The sequence below is a fragment of the Microcebus murinus genome, chromosome 10, assembly GCF_040939455.1.
Source record: "Microcebus murinus isolate Inina chromosome 10, M.murinus_Inina_mat1.0, whole genome shotgun sequence".
In the NCBI taxonomy this organism is placed as follows: Eukaryota; Metazoa; Chordata; class Mammalia; order Primates; family Cheirogaleidae; genus Microcebus; species Microcebus murinus.
In genome coordinates, this window is record NC_134113.1 from 52,858,754 (window position 1) to 52,881,809 (window position 23,056).

At 37.5% G+C, this 23,056-nt stretch overlaps 1 protein-coding gene and 1 non-coding gene across 3 annotated transcripts in view; one reads left to right on the forward strand and one right to left on the reverse strand.

Moving 5' to 3' along the window:
* RPAP3 (RNA polymerase II associated protein 3) overlaps positions 1-19,298 on the reverse strand; it is a 38,963-nt gene extending 19,665 nt beyond the window's left edge. For both annotated transcript variants that reach the window (XM_076007208.1, XM_076007207.1), the window contains exons 1-7: positions 19,203-19,298; positions 16,079-16,257; positions 14,783-14,923; positions 10,803-10,925; positions 9,433-9,560; positions 1,668-1,789; positions 919-989 (exon numbers count right to left, since the gene is read on the reverse strand). In XM_076007208.1, coding sequence (XP_075863323.1) covers positions 919-989; positions 1,668-1,789; positions 9,433-9,560; positions 10,803-10,925; positions 14,783-14,923; positions 16,079-16,231 — 738 coding nt within the window. In that variant the 5' untranslated portion in view covers positions 16,232-16,257; positions 19,203-19,298. The remainder of the gene's footprint in view (positions 1-918; positions 990-1,667; positions 1,790-9,432; positions 9,561-10,802; positions 10,926-14,782; positions 14,924-16,078; positions 16,258-19,202) is intronic.
* Positions 19,299-20,906: 1,608 nt separating this feature from the next.
* LOC142873517 (U6 spliceosomal RNA) lies at positions 20,907-21,013 on the forward strand. Its single transcript, XR_012921538.1, has one exon. It is a non-coding gene; the product is annotated as a U6 spliceosomal RNA (small nuclear RNA).
* Positions 21,014-23,056: the final 2,043 nt, after the last annotated feature.

Sequence of the window (23,056 nt, forward strand, 5' to 3'; positions counted from 1 at the left end):
CATAATTATGATCATGTTGATATATTTACCAACAGATTTTATGTGCAATAAGTAATGGTAATACTTAAAAGCAGATTTTCCATAAGCATTGTCATTTTTTTCTCAATATTTCAACAATGGCAAAACAATTGTAGCTTTGATTTAAAGGTAAAGTGAAAGGAATATAAAACTTCTCAGGATCATTAGACAACTAATTTTATATTTAAGTATTAACTATTTTTTTACTGTTAAAAAATCACCTTTGTTTTTGCTAAAATACAAACTATAACGATGGAGCAACTAAAAAGTAAAAAATCAAAGAAATATGCCAAAGTTTAGTACAGGAATTGGTGCACATGCCAAAAAAGAAAAATCAGTGAGAAAAAGAAAAAATAATTCTGTCATCTAGGAAAAAGGAAAGCAGTAGTCCTAAAGATCTCAGCCAACTTTTTAAATGGTCAATTAAGGATCTTTAAATACCATTACACTATCTATAGCTTACAAATTCATTTAATAAGCGCTACAGTACAAAGAATTAAAATTAGAAAATCTCTATATTTAGCAATCTACAGGCTGGCCAAGTTGGTTCACACCTGTAATCCTGGCATTCTGGGAGTGCCGAGGCTGGAGAATCACTTAAACTCAGGAGTTCAAGACCAGCCTGAGCAAAAGCAAGATGCTGTCTCTACTGAAAATAGAAAAATTAGCTGAGTGTGGTGTCGCATGCCTGTAGTCCCAGCTACCTAGGAGGGTGAGGCAGGAGGATCACATGAGCCCAAGAGTTTGAGGTTGCTGTGAGCTAGGCTGATGCCACAGTACTCTAGCCAGGGCAACACAGTCAAAAGAAAAAGAAATCTATAGTACAAAAATCTATGCAAAAAGTTTTAGTTCATTAAATAAAGGTAGTAATAAACTTTATTTAAATTAACTATAGTTTACCTGATTAATTTTCCTGAGTTCATTTGCTGCTTCAAAGTTATTTGGTTCCAGTTCTAATACTTTTTCATAATCTAAGGAAAAAAGAAGATAAACAATTTTTGAAAGACATATTACAAAACCTGTATAAAACAACAATCATTAATCACATGTGGAAAATTGGCATCTGGCCTACAGCAAAATAAAGAAGAAATACTAACATTGGTCTACTGCACTTTCTTCATTCTCCCCCAGGGCAGACAGAATCTTATGACAAACCACCTTCTTCCACCAGCCCTGGGAATACTTGTTATCACAAGTTGTACATCATAAAATAAAGCAGCAACAAAATCCAATTAAATATCAGCTTTATTGATTTTGTGATTTAAAATACACAAAGCTATTTTATGGAATAACAGAAGGCTTAATTACATAAAATACATAAAAATGTGTTGAGAGCTTTACCTCTTGCCTCACAAATGCCAATAAGATGTTTTAATCCCTATTTTACTAATGAGAAACTAAAAATCAGAGAAGAAACTGTCCACACATCTAGTACATAGCAGAATAAGAATTTGAACTAAGGTCTGTTTGACAAATAAGGAATTCTTTCCCAAAACATCAAGGTATCTTTTAAACTGCAAAAATGAGCTGTATTCAAATAATAGAAAGCTCTCTGAAGTAGAAATTGTTATTATTTACTATTCCTTGCATACCATTTGTTAGATTAAACTGTTAAAAAATTTTTTTAGATAATGATGATTGGAAAATACCTTTCTTCGCATCCTCTAATTTTTGCAAAGCAAATCGAGCAGCACCTCGTCTGGCATAAGCCTTTGTATAACTTCTATTCAAGGCAATTGCCAAATTACAATCAGACTCAGCAACAGCAAATCTGCAATTAAAAAAAATTGAAATAAATGAAGTAAATAAAATCATTTATTAACTAAGAATGGTGGTGCGAACCTAGAGGTGGCAGGATCCCTTGAGACCAGGAGTTAGAGACCAGCTTGGGCAACACAGTAAGACCCTCATCTCTTAAAAAAAAAAATCATTAAACCAAAACTTCAAAATTTGCTTCCGAAATTCTTAAAAAGGGGATTTATTTCCCAATAGAAGGCATGTTTTCGACCTCCTTTTGGTTAATTAAGCCTAGTAAAAGTAATACAAGAATACCTTGGAGGTATTACAGGTTTGGTTCCAGACCACCACAATAAAGCATGTCAAACTTTTTGGTTTTCCAGTACATAAAAAGTTATGTTTACACTAAACTGCAATCTCTTCAGTGTGCAATAGCATTATGTCTAAAAAATGTACATGCCTTAATTTATTGCTAAAAAATGCTAACAATCACCTGAGCCTTCTATGAGTCATTATCTTTTTGCTGGTGGAGGGTCTTGCCTTGATATCGATGGCTACTGACTGACAGTTAGCAGTTGCTGAAGTTTGGCATGGCTGTGGCAATTTTTAAAAATAAGACAATGAAGTCTGTCACATTGATTTGACTTTTCCTTTCACAAAAGATTTCTCTGTAGTATGCAATGATGTTTGATAGCATTTTGTTGACAGTAAATCTTCTTTCAAAGTTGGAGTCAATCCTCTCGAATCCTGTCACTGCTTTATCAACTAAGTTTATGTAATATATAAAATCCTCTGTTGTCATTTCAATAATATTCACAGCATTTCTTTTTTTATTTTTTTTTAAGCCAGTCAAGGTTGGTCCGAAGGTGGTGAGTTACCTCATTTGATTATTCACAGTTACAGACTGAACCCCTTGTTCTACTTCTTTCCCCCTTCTCACTACTGTACTTGACTAGTCTTAAAATAAATAAATAAAAGCCCAGCATATTTAGCAGTGGGAGGTGTATATTCACAGCATTTCACCATGAGTAGATTCCAACTCAAGAAACTACTTCCTTTGCTCATGCCTAAGAAGCAACTCTTTATCCATTCAAGTTTGATCATGAATTTGCAGCAAGTCAGTCACATCCTTGGATTCTACTTCTAGTTCTCTTACTATTTCCATCCCAACTGCAGTTCCTTCCTCACTGAAGTCTTGAACCCCTCAAAGTCACTCGTGACAGTTGGAATCAACTTCTTCCAAACTCCTGATAATGCTGATATTTTAACCTCATTCAATGAACCATGTTCTTTTGGAACTATAATGCTTTTACTATCAGAATATATGAAACGCTGATCCTTTTATAATTCTGCAATATTGCCTCAGACTCTCACAAAGTTTTCAAATTCATATTTTAGATTTCTACAACATTCATTTAAAATAAATGTGACTTTGTTGCTGTTGCTCATAATAGAATAAAATGTTTAGTTTTAATGGTTCAGATCTAATAAAAAGAAATGAACAACTTGGGCCTGAGATAAATGTGGTAAAGAAAGAACCCAGAATACTCATGAGTGCACTCAAAGCATATTCCATCAGAACAGACCTCCTGAATAAGTAATTATACCATCAATTTTTTTTTTTTTTTTTTTTTGAGACAGAGTCTCGCTTTGTTGCCCAGGCTAGAGTGAGTGCCGTGGCGTCAGCCTAGCTCACAGCAACCTCAAACTCCTGGGCTCGAGTGATCCTTCTGCCTCAGCCTCCCGGGTAGCTGGGACTACAGGCATGCTCCACCATGCCCAGCTAATTTTTTATATATATATCAGTTGGCCAATTAATTTCTTTCTATTTATAGTAGAGACGGGGTCTCGCTCTTGCTCAGGCTGGTTTCGAACTCCTGACCTTGAGCAATCCGGCCTCCCAAGAGCTAGGATTACAGGCGTGAGCCACAGCGCCCGGCCACCATCAATTTTATATACTACTAAACATTTTAAACATGTATTAACTCATCAAACACAGAAAGTGCAATTTCACTAAATATGTGCATTTTCCAGGATTCATTTTAAAATTCAGGCTAAAAGTGAACAATAGTATTTCAATTAAATTTTGGCATTTGAAAAAAGGTACACATCTGGGGAAAGATCACATAAACATGCTTTTTGGCAGGGGGTATGTTTAAAGAAACTATAATAATTAATAATAATTGCCTTAACATTTCTGATTGCCATTTCAATAATTTTTGATACAGGCTACAATACCATCCGCTCATTAGTAATCAAAACACATAAAAAGACGTGACAAATATTCAGAATCAATTATTTTCATAAGCTAAACATTTCTGAAATGATTTTTGTTTGAGCATACAGTACTACAATGGCTACATAAAATAAAAAGAAAATCTTTTGGAGAGGAAGCTCAGTAATCAGAGGCTGTAATGCATTTAAGAATTTAATACTGGTTATATACAAAAGGCAAAGCATTTCAAATAGAAATACTTCACATTACTAAGTTTTCTCTTACTATGGCAACATTCAGCAGCTTATAGTACTCTTTTAATGAACCATGTTCTTAACGGCATCTAGAATGGTAATTCCTTTCCTTTGCCCAGATCCATCAGAGAAATCACTATCTATGACAACTCTAGCCTTAGAAAATGTTATTTCTTAAATAAGAAGACTTAAATGTCAAAATGACTCTTTGTTCCACAGGAACTGATGGTGTGTTGGCAGGCATGAAACCAACATTCATCTCTTTGTACATCTCCATCAGAGTTCTTCAGTGACCAGGTGCACTGTCAATGAGCAGTAATATTTTAAAAGAAATCTTCTTTTATGAGCAGTAAGTCTCAACAGTTGGTTTAAAATATTCAGTAAACCATGCTATAAACAGATGTGCTGTCATCCAGGCTTTGTTGCTCCATTTATAGAGCACAGGCAGAATGGATTTAACATAATTACTAAGGGCTCAAGGATTTTTAGAATGGTAAATAAGCATTGGCTTCAACTTAAAAGTCACCGACTGCATTAGCCCCTAATAAAAGAGTCAGTCCTTTAAACTAGGCATTGATTTCTCTCTAGCTATGTAAAGTCCTAGATGGCATCTTCTTCCAACAGAGGGTGGTTTCATCTACACTGAAATCTGTTGTTCAGCACAGTCACCTTCATCAATGATCTTAGATCTTCTAGATAACTTGCTGCAGCTTCTCCACTAGCACTTGCTATTTTACATTCCATTTTTATGTTATGGAGATGGCTTCTTTCCTTAAACTTCATGAACCAACCTCTGCTTGCTAGCTTCCAACTTTTCTTTTTCAGCCTCCACACCTCTCTCAGCCTTCAGAGAACTGGAGTTAGGGCCTTGCTCTGGATTAGGCCTTGGCTTAAGAGGATATTATAGCTGGTTTGCTCTACTCAGACCAATAAAACTTTCCCATATCAGCAATAAGGCTGTTTCATTTTCTTATCATTCATGTGTTCATTGGAGTAGTACTTTTAATTTCCTTCAATAACTTTTCCTTTGCACAACTTGGCTGTTTGGCACAAGAGGCCTAGCTTTCAGCCTGTCTCAGCTTTCGACATGCCTTTGTCACTGAGCTTAATCATTTCTAGCTTCTGATTTAAAGTCAGAGACATGCAACTCTTCCTTTCACTTGAACACTTAGAGGCCACTGTAGAATTATTAATTGGCTTAATTTCAGTATTATTGTCTCTCAGGGAATAAGGAGGCCCAAAAAGAAGAAGAGAGATAGGAGAGCACTCAGTCAGTGGAATAGTCAGAACACACACATTTATCAATTAAGTTCACGATAACATACAGAAATGCTTTGTGGCACCCCAAAACAATCACAACAGTAAAATCAAATATCACTGATTAGAAATTATTACAACAGATATACTTAATAATTAAAAAGTTTGATATACTGAGAGAATTACCAAAGTGTGACACACAGACAGGAAGTGAGCACATGCTGTTAGAAAAATGGTGCCAACAGACTTGCTCCATGGAGGGCAATTTGCAAAAAATTCAGTATCAGTGAAGCACATAAAGCAACATGCAATAAAGTGAGGTATGCCTATAACTCATAATGATGAAACATTGGTAGCATTCCCTTTAATGCAAAGAATGCCTATTATCACTCTTTTTTCTCAGCATTGTACTAGAGGTCCTTACCAATGCAGTCTCACAAGAAAGAAATACAAGGTAAAAAGACTGGAAACAAAGGAATGAAACTGACATTATTCTCAGATAATGGGATGGTCTACACAGAAAACTCATAATTATCTAGAGACATTCCTAGAAATAATGAAAGTTTAGCAAGGTGGCTGCTTTATTATAGACCAAAAAAAAAAAAATTAGCAAAGATGTACTACCAGACATAGATGCAAAAACTTGTAAGACTGTTTTCAAGGACATTAAAGATAACATAAGTGGAATATTTCACATTCATCTATAACAAGGTACAAAAATATAATTCCAAACTGAAAAGCACAAAAATATAATAATATAATTGTAGACTGATCTATAAATGCAATGCAATTCTAATCAAAATCCCAATAGGATGTTTCAAGGAATGTGAGATGATGATTCTAAAATTTATATTGATGAGAAGTCCAAGAATACCCAAAACATTTTTGAAGAATGTAAGGTAGGAGAATATGTCCTAGACTAAATAGCAAAACTTATTATAATTATAATGCTATAGTAATTAAAGATACTGTGGAATGAATAAAGAGATAGGCAACAGATCAATGTAAAGAATTGAGAGACAAGAAAATCATCCATGCAAACTTGACATATGACAATTGTGGCATTGCAGATCCATGGTGAAAGCACAGCTATTCCATAAATAAGGCTGAACAACTGGGATAGTCATATGTCCATACAGGAAAACATGAAATTAGAATCCTACCTTCAGCATATGGGAAGAGACCTAAATGTGAAAAGTAAAACTTAAAAATTTTTAGAAGAAAATTTAGAAGACTATAATGAATTCAAGAAGAAAACTATACTTTTACCAAGTCATTTTATAAAGTGCTTATCTTTTAAAAACTCAAATTGAGGCCGGGCGCGGTGGCTCACGCCTGTAATCCTAGCTCTTGGGAGGCCGAGGCGGGCGGATCGCTCGAGGTCGGGAGTTCGAAACCAGCCTGAGCAAGAGCGAGACCCCGTCTCTACTATAAATAGAAAGAAATTAATTGGCCAACTGATATATATATAAAAAATTAGCCGGGCATGGTGGCGCATGCCTGTAGTCCCAGCTACCCGGGAGGCTGAGGCAGAAGGATCACTCGAGCCCAGGAGTTTGAGGTTGCTGTGAGCTAGGACGCCACGGCACTCACTCTAGCCTGGGCAACAAAGCGAGACTCTGTCTCAAAAAAAAAAAAAAAAAAAAAAAAAAACTCAAATTGAAATATATTAAAGAATTTCTGTCATTAAGATTCTATAAAGACAGACAAGGAGATAAGCTACAAAGTGGGAGAAGAATGATATTAGGAAAATAACCAAGGGATTAGTATCCATAATAAAGAACCAGTAAAAATCAATAGAGAAACAGCCTAACAGAAAAATGGCCAAAGGACAAAATAGGCATATCACAGAAAAAAAAAAGTGGTAAATGTACATATAGTAAGATGCTCAACCTCATTAATAATTAGGAAATGCACATTAAGACACAATGAAATGCCATTTTATAGCAACTAGATTGAAAACAATTAAGAAAGCCCAAATATACCAGTGTTGGTAAGGGTACGAAATAGGCATTCTTACACATTGCTAATGAAAATATAAACTTGTACAACTACCTGTGTAACAACTGTTCATCTCCCTGTAAAGCTAAACATCTACACACCTTATGACCCAACACCAAAAATGTACAAAAATGTTCAGAGCATCACTGAAATAAGAAAGGAAAGAACAGAGGGTAGGAAGTAGGGAGACAGAGATAGGGATAGGAAGGGAGGGAAGGAGGGGAAAGAAAGGAACTGACCAACAATTCAGCAACAAGAGATTAGATACATACGGTATGTTTCTAAAAAGGAATTATATATCAGGGTGAAAATGAGTGCTCTACAGTTACATGCAGCAAAACAAGGGTGATTCATAGAAACATAATATTCAGAGAAATACGTGAACCACAGAAGACTAGATACAGTATGAAATACTTTTAAAGCTCAAAATAAGTTACACATTATTTAGGGTTATATACATACAACCTTTTTTAAATAAAAAAATGATAAATATATAATTCAAGTTAGTGATTAACTGGGAAGGAGGCAAAAGACAGATATGAAAAGGAACATCGAGGTAGCTTCAAAAATAATAGTAATGCTTTAGTTCTTAAGTTGGGGGGATTGGTTTATTTAAAATTATTCTTCATAACTTACATATGATACATAAATTAGATATCAAATATTACAAAATGTAAATATTCCCCTAATGTGTAAGACTTTTAATACCCCAAGTTTCAAAGACCTAAAAATATGCCATTTAAATAGCAAAAACTCGACACCAATATAATTTGTAATTCTAAATAATTAAAACAGTAAGAATGTCTTTTGTGATGGTGTCTTTCCAAAAAATCCTCATAGGTTAGTTAAGGCAAAATGCTATCATATTTATGCTTCTCACTATTAGGTATGTAGTTCAAAAGTCAGCATGACTTAAAGATAAATATTGAAAGGCACTTTAAGTTTACCACAATGAAAGCTCTTTAGATCAAATAGTGGATAAATGGTTTTTCAAAATAATGGAGGGATACTAATTTCTAAAAATATCCAATTAACATTTTTTACTTTTATGAATTAGGTAAAGAACTTGGTTTTTAAAAGAACATCTCACTAAAGTAAGCTATGGAAGCATGGTTTGAGCACTGAATGGTTTAAATAAAACAACTCAATAAAAGGGAGGGAGCTATAAGAATTTACAGCTGGAAAGAAATGCAATATATTTTCAACCTGTCCAACACACTCTTATTATCAAAGATGTTTTTAAAAATCAGTCTCCAGGGCCAGGCGTGGGGGCTCACGCCTGTAATCCTAGCACTCTAGGAGGCTGAGGTGGAGGATCGTTTGTGCTCAGGAGTTCAAGACCAGTCTGAGCAAGAGCGAGACTCCATCTCTACTCAAAAATAGAAAGAAATTGGGTGGAAAACTAAAAATATACAGAAAAAATTAGCCGGGCATGATGGTACATGCCTGTAGTCCCAGCTACTCAGGAGGCTGAGGCAGGAAGATCGCTTAAGCCCAGGAGTTTGAGGTTGCTGTGAGCTAGGCTGACCCCACAGCACCCTAGCCTGAGTAACAGAGCCAAACTCTGTCTCAAAAAAAAAATCAGTCTCCAGGCTGGGTGTAGTGGCTCACGCTTTGTAATCCTAGCACTCTGGGAAGCCAAGGTGGGAGGATCACTTCAGCTCAGGTGTTAGAGACTAGCCTGAGCAAGAGTGAGACCCCATCTCTATTAAAAATAGAAAAAGTTAGCTGGTGTGGTGGGCACGCCTGTAGTTCCAGGTACTCAGGAGACTGAAGCAAGAGGATCACCTATGCCCAGGAATTTGAGGTTGCTGTGAGTGAGACTGATGCCACAGTCTAGCCCAGGCGATAAAGTAAGACTCTGTCTCAAAAAATAAAATAAAAAAATAAAAACAATACCAGTCTCCATATACACATAAGATATGCACACAAATTATGGAAATTCCTTACTTTTTCACTCTAAAGTATGCTGATGCTCTGTTTGTTGGCAAGACAGGATTATATGGATCAGCATCCATGCCTTTTGTGTAGCATTCAATTGCTTCATCATATTTTCCTTGTTTAAAGTATTTATTGCCCTGAAAGAAAAGAGAAACAACAAAAATAGTCTTTTTACAAGTGCTGAAATTCACTACAGTTGAACCTTGAACAACACAGGTTTGAACTATGGATTTTTTTCAATAAAAATTACACCTTGTCCACCTCCTCTGCCACCTCTGAAACAGCAAGACCAACACCTCTTCCTCCTCCTCTTCAGCCTACTCAATGTGAAGACAATGAGGATGAAGTCTTTTATGATGATCCACTTCCCCAAAATGGATAGGAAATATGTTTTCTCTTTCTTATGATTTTCTTAATAACATTTCTTTTCTCTAGCTTACTTTATTGCAAGAACACAGTATATATATATAATACATTATATTGTACAAAATATATGTTAATTGACCACTTATGTTATCCACAAGGCTCCAATCAACAGTAGGCTATTAAAAGTTAAGTTTTGGAGGACTCGAAAATTAAAAGCAGATTTCTGACTGCGTGAGGAATGAGCATCCCTAACCCCACACAGTTCAAGGGTCAACTGCATACCGTCACTGTATGGGCACAACCCAAGAACCACAGCAGAAAAATGAATAAAATATCTAGCATTATACTTTTTATTGATAATACCAACCCACAGAAATGTAACCCAAAAAAGGCATCTAGATGAAGTCTAATCTGAAAACAGTTAACACCTCTTTGAAAGCTATGGTTTTATAATGACGCATCCCTCAGAGAGATGGCCTGCGACATGAAGGAGTAGAATGTAATATTTACACCAACAGACACACTAATTTCAAGTTACTTCAGTCTACTATTAAAAACTCTGGAACAAGACATTCTCAGAACCTCTGTGTTTCTACATCTCTTTCTCTCCTGATAAAAGAGAAACACTTATGGTAAATTTTTTTTATATTTAAAAAAAATTAAAAGAAAAAAAAACCCTGGAACAACTCCAGGTACAGTCCAAGTACTTTACATGTAATAATTCACTTAATACTGACAGCAACCCACTGAGGCTTAGTAATATTATTAGTCTCATCTTATAGCTGAGAAAACTGAGGTACAGACAGGTTAAAGAACTTATCACAGATCTGAATCTAGGTAATCTGGCTCTGGAGCATGTACTCCTAACCACAATACTATAATGCCACACGAGAAGGATATAGCCAAACATAGTTTGAATACTCCCTAAACTATGTTCAAGAAATTTTAGGATCCACATGATTTTCTACATATCCTGCTTACCTCAAAGTATCTAAAGCTAACCTAAAGAGTACCTTTTCTTTCAAAGCAAGAGCCTTTTGTGAATCTACACGAATCCCATCTTCTTCTGACTCTGATTCTTGAGACAGAGAATCATGGGTACTATCTTCTTTGTCAAGCTCATCAAGGATACTGTCCTGAAATCAAAAGTAGGAGAACAGTGCTCACAATTACATGATTAAAAAAAAAAGACATAAAAAATACACTGAAAAAAACTTAAATTGTTACAATCTAAGGATCTATAGTCCTATGAAAGCAATCCAAATAATCTGTCATTATTGAGATTATATCCAAAGAAAAAAGTGCCCTTGTTTAAATAACCAGGATCCAAACCACTTAAAGAATCTTACTCATAGAGTAAGCTAAATTAATAGAGTTTACAAATTACCCCTAAATCACGAACTATTAGCAGTGAGGTACTATGGCCTGACTTAAGAGAAGTATGCAAATAACCCTAAAATGATTTAATTAGCACCCAGTAACAGAAAAAGGGTTTTTTTTTAAAATCTGAGCTCTTGATCACTGTTATACTGTCTCTTGGTATATTCCAAAAGATAGTTGACTCTACCGAAAAAAAAACATATGCTAGTCCAATAATTTCCAATCTCTTTTGACTCACACTCACTTCTTTCACAGTAATAAACAATTTCAGAGACCCCACAATGATGTGTAAAAACCATATTTTTATCATATACAATAAAAAATAGGTTGGGCATGGTGGCTCACGCCTGTAATCCTAGCACTCTGGGAGGCTGAGGCAGGTGGACTGCTTGAAGTCAGGAGTTCAAAACCAACCTGAGCGAGACCCCGTCTCTACTAAAAATAGAAAGAAATTAATTGATCAACTAAAAATATATATAAAAAAAAAAATTATCTGAGCATGGTGGTGCACGCCTGTAGTCCCAGCTACTCGGGGAGGCGGAGGCAGTAGGATCGCTTGAACCCAGGAGATTGAGGTTGCTGTGAGCTAGGCTGATGCCACGGCATTCACTCTAGCCTGGGCAACAATGAGACTCTGTCTCAAATAATAATAATAATAATAATGATAATAATAATTTTAGTAAGATATTTTAAAGCAATAAGCATTAGAGTTCAGTAAACTCCTTTAGACACAAACTTTAATTACATGAACAAAATCCTTTTTGCATTTAACACACTATTTTAAGCTGTTTATAGAAGAAAAAACAAATTGTTGATAAAAGAAAAAACAAAATAAAACTTATGTTTAGTTTCACTGAATGAACTTAAAACATGGATTAAAATTTAGCTATGTGTTTTAGCACGAAAATTCTATAAACACCACACCAGCCTATCAACATCGTAGCCAAGATTATTCTAACCCCACTATGCTGACACATAAAAAACTAAGAGCAGTAGGACATTAAGGTAGCTGCTCAGATCTGAACTACAATGGAAAGTAAACACCTGTATCTTCTATACAGACACTAAAATGACAACTGCAAGCAATGCAGTACAATCATGATATGACTGTCCATAAAACAGCAGAAGCTCAATCAGTATCTGCTGAATGAGTAAAATGACTATGTAGAAAGCATTTCTATGAGAAATCATCTGAGATAATACGTTTCAGGAAAGGGCATTATAAGAAAGACACCAACTTACGAAAAGGAGCAGGCTGTACAATAAGGATTAAAGTCACAAAAAATGAAGGTAGATTATGTAATACTCAGTTAAGAATAAATTGTATGTTCAGATAGCATTATTTCTCCAACAGCAATAAATTCCAGACCCAAAATTTTACTTCTCTTATAATGGGACAATACTGAAGCAGATGGCAAACTATTTAAATAATAGTCCCATCTGTCTCTTGAGTTAATTAGCCTTGGTTTCATTAAGAAAAATACAACACAACTAACTTGGAAAACTGTTTATCTTCTAAAGCTAACTACATGTATAAATTAAGACTCAGAAATCCCCCTGTCAGATGCCTATGTCCAATAAAAGACAAGAACAAGAATGTTCATAGCAGGTTTACTCATAATAGCCCCAAACCAGAAACCACCCAAATGTATATCAATAGGAGAATGGACACACAAATTGTTAAATATTCATACAATTAAATTATGGTCAGCAATGAAAAAAAACTGCTACTTACAATATAGATCAATCTCAGATAAAAATAGCAAAAAAAGCTAGACACTAGAGTGCATACTATGTAACACATTTATATATGAAATTCCAAAAATGACAAAATATCAGTGATAGACGTCAGAACAGTGTCTATTTTTGAGAAGTCATCAACTGAAAGGGAGGCTTCTGCAATGCTGGAAATGCTCTCGATCTTGATCTGGATGGTGGTTTCACAGATGTATAAATGAGTAAAAATTCAGGAAGCTACACACTTAAGATTTTTGGACTTTACTGTATATAAGTTATACCTCAGTAAAAAGGTTAAACAGAAAAACACAAAGAAAACAATAAACATAGAAATCAGAATAGTGGTTACCTCTGGGGGTTGAAAATGGGAAAGGAAAAAAACACACCAGTAACTTCAACAGTATTAGAAAAATTCTCTAAGTTAGATGGTAGGCTCACATATTCATTCTGTTTTAGAACATACTCTTTTGCATGAATCAAATATTATATATGAAACAATTTAAAAGACTAAAAAGGATGTATATTCCAAATCTGGTTATCACACTCTCCAAAAATCAACTCTTAAAGAGGGTCAAAATCCAGAATAAGGCTGGCCAACAAGTCCCCTCCGTTTCACAGGCTGATGTGACAGTGGCTGCTTGGAGCACTGGTAGAGGGTTCTGAGGCAGAGCACTGGTGATAACTGTCCAAGTACATTGTGTGTCATATGTGGGAGATAGGAGGCCACACATTTACTGTACCAGTCTAGAAGGATGAAGCCCACCCTCCTGGGATCAGGATAGGCCTACTTTTATTGTCACAAAGCCCCAGCTCTATGACTAGACACAAAGGCATTCTCTTTAAGCAGTATTCCACAGGTCCTTTGGTCTGTAATAAGAGACATCCACAGAATCATTCTTTTCTAGGAATATCAGATTTCTGGCTGTTTAGGAGTTAGAGAAGTTGGGGAAGAAGGGGGTCTTGAGACTATAAAGGACTAACACAAAGAGGATCTTTGTGGTGATGCGGCATTCTTTATCTCACTTACGGTGGTGGTTTCCCAAACTTACATATGGGATAAATGGCACAGAACTAAACACATATTGCATCAATCTCAATTTCCTGGTTTTGATACTATACTATAGTTAAGTACGATGTAACCAGTGGAGGAAACTAGGTGAAGAGTACACTGGATAAATAAGTAGCAATAAATAAATAAACAGTAATTTTTGCAAAAAGAAAAAAAAAGAAGGAAAGAAAGGAGGAAAGAAGGGAGGGAGGAAAAAGAAAAAAGAGAAGAGAATCAAATCAAATTGAATTGAATCAAATCCTGGCTATTTATCCACCATTCACTGAAAAAGGATTGCAGAAAAAAAATAACCTAGGCCGGGCGCGGTGGCTCACACCTATAATCCTAGCTCTCTGGGAGGCCGAGGCGGGCAGATTGCTCAAGGTCAGGAGTTCAAAACCAGCCTGAGCAAGAGCGAGACCCCGTCTCTACTATAAATAGAAATTAATTGGCCAACTGATATATATAAAAAAAAAAAATTAGCCGGGCATGGTGGCACATGCCTGTAGTCCCAGCTACTCGGGATGCTGAGGCAGAAGGATCGCTCGAGCCCAGGAGTTTGAGGTTGCTGTGAGCTAGGCTGACGCCACGGCACTCACTCTAGCCTGGACAATAAAGCGAGACTCTGTCTCAAAAAAAAAAATAAATAAATAACCTAGTTAACTAAAGAGCTATGTAATTAAATTTTTATTTCACATAAAATAGTCTAGAACAGGAACACACAAGCCATAAGAACTCCATATTATTTTTCATCTAACCCATGAATATTAGCTAGCTACAAGAAAATTGTATTCAATTATCAAGAAGCAAAAGACGAGATTAACTTACCACATCAAGTTTTGCCCATGCCTCATAATCGTAAGATTTTATCCTGTTTTTTGTATTTTCCTCTTTGGTTTTTTTGGAAGATTCTTTGGCTTTGCCTTTCTTCTTTTTCCTAAAATTCCCATTTCGAATAGGAGGTAAATTCTAGGGAGGAAAAAAACAAAGTTTTGCACACTCTGCTCTATTACTCTTTATGTAACTAGCTATGTTTAAAACTCTCACTAACTTGTATTTTCAAGTTAAGAAGTAATTTTTAAATTTAATTTTTAAGTGCTTAAAAATACCAATTTTACTTCACTTATGATGGTAATTATGCTCAAAAAGTTTAATTCATCCTTTGATGAATGTTGAACATTCTTCAGTCACAAGAAAAGTATTACCTGGAAATTCTAATACCTTTAACTTGTAATCCTAAATTCAAACTTCAAAAACTACCTGACCTTTAGCCTTAGTGCAATGAATTAACAGTGGAACAAAGGCAAACTGAACTGACTCCACAATACCACATACAGTATGAAAAACCTGTATGAAAAACATTTAAATACACTGTCTTAAAAAAAATTTGGTTGGAAGGCCAGGCATGGTGGCTCACGCCTGTAATCCTAGCACTTTGGGAGGCCGAGGCAGGCGGATTGCTCAAGGTCAGGAGTTCAAAACCAGCCTGAGCGAGACCCCGTCTCTACCAAAAATAGAAATAAATTAATTGACCAACTAAAAATATATATACAAAAAATTAGGGCATGGTGGCGCATGCCTGTAGTCCCAGCTACTCGGGAGGCTGAGGCAGCAGGATCGCTGAGCCCCGGAGATTGAGGTTGCTGTGAGCCAGGCTGACGCCACGGCACTCACTCTAGCCTGGGCAACAAAGTGAGACTCTGTCTCAAAAAAAAAAAAAAAAAAATTTGGTTGAACCTAGGTACTACCTGCATTTTTATCCCAATATGGTATATTAATATAGCATTAAAAATATAACCATACATATTATTTCTATGCACACACTTCTACATATTTTACGACGCTATTCATTTCCCTTTAAGTGTTATCACATGCTCATCCTTTCAGCAACTATTCACTAAGCCTTAAAATATCTTACTATAGTTAATATAATTATTACAAAGACTTTCTAAAAGGCAAAATTTCTAAACATGTTGACAGTGAACCAAATCATTTCGATGTCAGTGTTTTCACAAAACATTTTTAAAACATTGTTCTTTATTTTAAAATAAATAGCTTTGCTGGGTGCTTTAAGAATACCTTTTAAAAAAAATTCCATGACAGATTAGGGAATTCTCAATTTACCTCTACAGGAACACCATTCTGTCTTCTTAGTTCCATATCCTTTTGTTTAATGTCTTTTTCCCAGTTTTCTAAATCCCTCATAAAGTCTTGTAATTCTTCTGCATTTTGTTTCACTTGTAGTTGTAATTCAACTGCTTTATTTGTCGAAGTCATTATGACTGCAGAGTTTTGAACCACCTCTGAAAAAAATTAAATAGGATATTTGGCTTATCTTTCTGAAATCTAATTAATTTTTTCACCACTTCACAAATGGCCAAGATACATGGACAGAGAAGAGCTTAAAGTGACACTGAATAAAGAAAAGGTCAATATTTCTTAAATGAATCAGTTGTTTGTTGAATAAACAAATGAAAAACAGACAAGTATGAACATCCTTGAAATGCAACATGGATGAAAGACAATGAAAAATAAATGAAATCAGCAAGTAGCCTATGGTAGCAGATAGGCTGCTTACCTCTGCAGTTTATAAGTATATCCCAATTACCTCCTTTATTCCTTTTTCTTCCAACATTTATTTAACTTCTATTATGCGAAAGGCCCTGTGTCAAGATTTAGGGATGCAAAAACAAAACAAGGTCCCTCCTTTAGTGGAGGAAAAAACCAAAATAATCAAAGTACTGAGTAACAAAATATTATGTTAGGCAGGGGTTTTCCACCTTGGCACCACTGACATTTTGGGCCAAAAAATTCTTTGTTGTAAGGGTGCTGTCCTGTGCATTATAGAATGGTTTGCAACATCTCTGTCCTCTACCGACTAGGTGCCAGTATTATCCCCTCCCTTCTTGGATTGTGGCAACCAAAAATGCTTCCAGACATTGCCAAATGTCCCCTGGCAGGCAAAACTACCCCCAAGAACTCTGTGCTAAAGGTATGTACATATGCTATGGAACTGATCACAAAGGACAGACATAAATCAGATGGTAGAGTGGTAGAGTCAAGGAAGAAGTCCTCAGAGGTGTTAGAACTTTAGTTGGGTTTCAAAAGGGGCCAGTGAAGTGACTAAGAGACAGGAGTGGGAAGGCAGAGTGAAAGACTATGAGGGAGAATGAAGAGGTTAAACAGGTGGCTATGGGATAGATCTTGAAATGCCAGAGTATGAAGTCTGACGAATATTCCAAAAGCTATGTGAAGGTATGGAGGTAGTAAAATAAAAAGGACTTGATGACTGGTTAGACTGATGAGTTGGAGAGCAGAAGAAGATTCACAGTGGCCTAGATGTTTGGCTTAGAAGCCTGCTAAGATTACTGATAGATACCATTTTGAGTCAAGAAATACAACTTTAAAAGTAAAAGAGATTTCAGAGTTGAAGGGCAAATGGAAAGTCAGATTATTTCAGTTTGGAACAAGCTGAATCTAAGTGCTTAGGGGGACATCAGGAGAGGAGATATCCAAGAGGCAGTTATATAGGACTACAGATAAAGTTGAGTGTGTCACCAGCATAAAAGCAGAAGCTAGAATCGTGGATTTGGCCATTTTAATCACTGTGACTATTGGGAAATGGGGGTATCCTGAAGAACACTAATATTTAGGGAACAAACAGAGAAAGATCTCTTAGGAAAAACTGGGCAGTAGCACCTAGACGATTGAGAGGAAAACCTCGAGTGTACTGTCACTGAAGATCAGAGAAACTGAGTTCAAAAATATGAGAGGTCAGCAGTGACAAATGCCACAAATGTCATACAGAGGGAAATAAAATGCTTTATATATAATAATACGAAGATTATTGAGAGTTTTCATGGGATAAAAAAAAGATGGGAAACAAAAAGAGCTAAGTAAATGAAATTATATGAAGATTAGAGTAAATCTGCCTTTAACTCATGCAAAGGAAAAAGAACATGGGCTAGGCCGGGCATGGTGGCTCATGCCTGTAATCCTAGCACTCTGAGAGGCCGAGGCAGGAGGATCGCTCAAGGTCAGGAGTTGGAAACCAGCCTGTGCAAGAGCAAGACCCTGTCTCTACTAAGAATAGAAAGAAATTAATTGGCCAACTAAAAATATATAGAAAAAATTAGCTGGGCAGGATGGCACATGCCTGTAGTCCCAGCTATTTGGGAAGCTGAGGCAAAGGATTGTTTGAGCCCAGGAGTCTGAAGTTGCTGTGAGCTAGGCTGACACCACTGCACTCTAGCCCCGGCTATAGAGTGAGACTCTGTCTAAAAAAAAAAAAAATGAACATGGGCTAAAGACAAAAAAAGAGTAAATGTGCCTTTAATAATGTAAGGCTTGTTCTTGAGTATTAATCTGGGGGGAGAAGAGGAACAAAGTAAAAGAAGACATAAGAAAGAGGATGAGTCTGGGCCCAAGTCCCCAAAGAGGTGGGAGGAGATTCAAAGCTTAAGAGGGAAGTAAGGTAGGAAGGAGAGAGAAAGAACTGGAAAAAGTATTTGTTTAGGACAGTTAAAAATATCTCACTATGGAAGAAAGAAGTCATAGCTGCAGACGCAGATAGGTCTTCTGATCCCCAGGCTAAACAACTAAACTAAGTTAAAGCTTCTTTCAGGCAGTGTCCATGTGTGATCGATCACATATGTGCATCCTATTCAGAAACAAAACTAGGACAATGTTCTGCTGGGGACTCAAAAATATGAATAAAAGCGCAGCAAGGCAATGAGAGGCTGTTTCCAATCTCCAGTTGGAAACTTTTCCACTTCACCTATCACCTTTGATGCTCTCGCAGGCCCAAATGCTCCCTCGGAACCTGCGATGGGGCAGGGGTCCAGGCCTGCTACCAGAAACTTCCAGCGCCTGGGGCATCACTTTCATACCCAATATCCAGGCAAACACTGCACACCAACGCCGACATGGGGCGGCCCCCAGCCCGGTCCTCTCGGGAAGGGGCTCCGCAGTCCCGAACACCGCAAATCGCCCAATACCCCGGGCGGCGGGGGTGGAGGGTCCGTGAGCAAAGCCGAACCCCCAGGCCTGGGTGGCGCGGGGCGAACCGCTCCGGGGAACTCGCTCCCCGGGACTCCGCTACCCTGGACACGGACGCGCCGCCCCAACGCCGCCTGCCCCCGCCCACTCCGCCTCACCGGTACCCACAGCCGCGCCCCCTGCTCCCGCTAGGAGACCCCATAGGTCTCCTCGGCTGCTCCAAGCAGCGATAACGGGAGTGCACGCTCACCTGACCGGGCAGGCCGTTAGTGCCTGCACAGCCGACGCGCCAGACCCGCAGCGACTCACGCCGGCCGCCGCCTTCCTGCGCTTTCCCACAAGCCCCCGCGAGCCCTTGCCCCGCCCCCTAGATCCTGGGCTCGAGCGTGCGCAGAAGGTCAGGTTCGTGACTGCACGGGGTAGAACCAGCTTGGCGAAGGGAGTGTGTGAAGGCAGTGTCTAACCCTTTCATTGCCTGCTTCCAATATAACTAAAGTTTACATCAGATAACCCCAAAACTGCAGGGTCATCCTGACTTTCTAATCCCCAAAACAATAGAACCTTGACTATTTCCTTGGACTACCCCCAATGTTAAACCTAATATTTACCTTGCTGGTATCTAACAATATGTCATGACCTATGTGAGTATTATAATCATGTGAGAAATTTACTGTTTTTCTACCATGAACAGATTTGTAAACTTGTAACCCTGGCGATTTTGCTGTATTTTTTTTTCCTTTAAGTACTTGCATTTGGCAAACCAGTCCTTCAGTCTGACTCCGTTACACCTTTTGCAAGTAAATGCTTTCCTTTTCTAAGTGTATCTCTCTTAGTCTTTCTTTGATGTGTGCCAGTATTAAGGTCTGTCTTTAGATATGCTGTGGCTTACATAGGAAAAAGAATATGCAGCTTTTAACACTTTTTGCTTCTGTTTCCTGTGTGAAGGAAGGAAGGAAGCTCTCAGGAGAGAAGGCTGTCACTACAAAAATAGTTGTGTTAGGGTGAAAACTCTAAAATTATAAAATGAAAATAATTTTAGAAGTCCACAAAAACAAAACTTTCAATTTGAACCAGCTCTATGATCTCAAACGTCATCCTCAAAATCCTGACGGGTGGTTCTCAAGCTTGATTGAACTTTGGAATTATTTAGGGACTGTATGTGTCCCACACACACACCAACTTCTGAGTCCTATCCCAGAGAGTCTGATTTAATTAGTCTGGGGTGCAATCTGAGCATCAGAATTTTTTCTTTTTTTTTTTTAAAGACAAAATCTGGCTCTGTTACTCAGGCTAGAATGCTGTGATGTCAGCCTAGCTCACAGCAACCTCAAACTCGTGGGATCAAGCAATCCAACTGCCTCAGCCTCCCGGGTAGCTTGCACTACAGGTATGTGCCACCATGCCCGGTTAATTTTTTATATATATATTTTTTTAGTTGTCCAGATAATTTCTTCCTATTTTTAGTAGAGACAGGGGTCTCCCTCTTGCTCAGGCTGGTCTCGAACTCCTGACCTTGAGTGATCCTCCTGCCTCAGCTTCCCAGAGTGCTAGGATTACAGGCATGAGCCACCACACCCAGCCTGCATCAGAATTTTTTAAAGCATAGGATACAAGTGTATAATTGAAACTAGGAACCACTAACCCAGATGCTGGTCAATGAAAAACTACCTTGGGATCTTCCCTCATGAAGTCATATGATTAGCACATCTTTCCCATTGTTTAATTATTATATCTTTGTATTTTAAAGTTATAGTAGTCAAATCATTAAGTGCATCATCGAAGTATTTACTAATGGAATGATTTTTTTTAGTTGTGTTAGGGAGATAGGTAACTGACTTTTAAAGAGTTTCTTATGTGTTTTTAAATTAATAACAAATCATTTTAAAACAGATATTGATTTATTGACATTCTTAACAAAACCAACTACATTTGATTTATTAATTCTGGGAGATTTGTGCTCACTTCAACAGCACATGTACTAAAATTAGAATGATACAGAGAAGATTAGCATAGCCCCTATGCAAGGATGACACCCAAATTCATGAAGCATTCCATCTTTTTAAAAAATATAATTTATGTAAAATAAATTCTGGGAGAGTTGATTGAAATGAGAGATAAGGAGGCCAGCTGGCTGCTCCTGTAAAACGTCAGAGACCCTTAGGTGATCCTCTCTTCTCTCTGCCTCTCCCTCTCTCTTTCTCTCTCAAGCCACATGATAATCAGAAGGTTGTTTAGTGAATATAAAATCAAAGTGAAAAGAGTTAATGGAATGATCTTGATTGCCATGATCCCCTAATTCTGAGGCTCCTGTTGTCCCAATAAAACTGCACCTGTGATGGCAGCCTTCTCTGCTGTGAGCTCAGACCCAAGCCATTTTAAGTTCTTTTCCAGATTCCACGCAGAGTTTCCCACTTCTGTTGAAAATTGTCTTCCAATGGGTTTCAACAAGATTGGCAAATCCTGCTTTTATGTCTCATTCATTTATGTACCTTTATTGAGAATAAACCCCAGTCATCTCAATTGAATTTATTGTTAATATCTGAAAAGTCATTTTCAAAGAGACAATCTCGTTATGTGCTTTATATGTTGAAATTTAAATGATCAGTGGAAATAAACATGAATGTGTACTATTGCAACAATAAAATGTTGTAATTATTGTGAATATTGTTAATTTTACATCCAAAACAATTATAGGTATCTTTCAAAGAGTTAAATAAATAAAGATTCTGACAGTTAACATAAATCTTAAGAAGGCAAATATTAGCTAAGCAACTTTAGGAAGAAAATTTATAAACCCTGGGGCTTCCAAACCTGTATTAGATTTGGTTGTATGTGACAGAAAGCCCAAAATAAGAGTGGCTTAAACATGAGAGAAGATTATTTCTCTCTCCCATAGGACTGAATATAAGCACCCAGGACTAGTATGGCAAGCCCAGTGTCAGACCCAGGCTCCTTCTACCTTGCTGCTCTACCATCTTCAGCACCTGGCTTTCACTCGTGGTTCCAGGTTGCTGCTCAAGCTCCAGTGACCTTATCTGAAATCCAATCAGCAGGAGGAGGCAAGAGTGGGAATAATGGCAACCCTTGCTCTTTAAGAATACTTCGTGGCTGGTGCGGTGGCTCACGCCTATAATCCTAGCACTCTGGGAGGCCGAGGCGGGTGGATTGCTCCAGGTCAGGAGTTCAAAACCAGCCTGAGCAAGAGTGAGACCCCGTCTCTACTATAAATAGAAAGCAATTAATAGGCCAACTAATATATATAGAAAAAATTAGCCGGGCATGGTGGCACATGCCTGTAGTCCCAGCTACTCAGGCAGCTGAGGCAGGAGGATCACTTGAGCCCAGGAGTTTGAGGTTGCTGTGAGCTAGGCTGACACACAGCACTCACTCTAGCCTGGGCAACAAAGCAAGACTCTGTCTCAAAAAAAAAAAAAAAAAAAAATTCCCTTGTATGTTACTACTTAAAAAAGAAAAAAAAAAAAAAAAGAAAAGAATACTTCCTCTTACATACCATTGGCCAGGACTTGCACACATGGCCGCTTCTGTTTGCAAGGGAGGTTGAGAGTTTTTACTCTTGGCAGTCATGTGCATATCTAAAAACTGGGAGTTCAATGAATAAGGAAGAGGAGGAGGAAAGCATATATTGAGAGGCAACCAGCAGCCTCTGTCACAGTTCTTAATAGGTATTCTTTTTTTTTTAAGACAGAGTCTTGCTCTGTCACCCCAGATAGAGTAGGCATCGTCTTTGTAGCTCACTGTAATCTCAAACTCCTGAGCTCCAGCGATCCTCCTGCCTCAGCCTCTGGAGTAGCTGGGACTACAGGCTCATGCCACCATGCCCAAATAACTTTTTGATTTTTTTGTAGAAATGTATCACTGTGTTGCCAAGGCTGATCTCAAACTCCTGTGCTCAAGCAATCCTTCTGCCTTGACCTCCCAGAGTGCTAGGATTATAGCTTATAGGTGGTGTGAACCACCAAGCCTGGCCAGTAAATATTCTTTAAAAGAATAATGAATGAATAAATGAGTGGATAATGCTAGAAATCCAGGCTCACTACAACATAAGGAAAAGGGTTGAATTTTGCAATCCTGATTCTGCTGCTT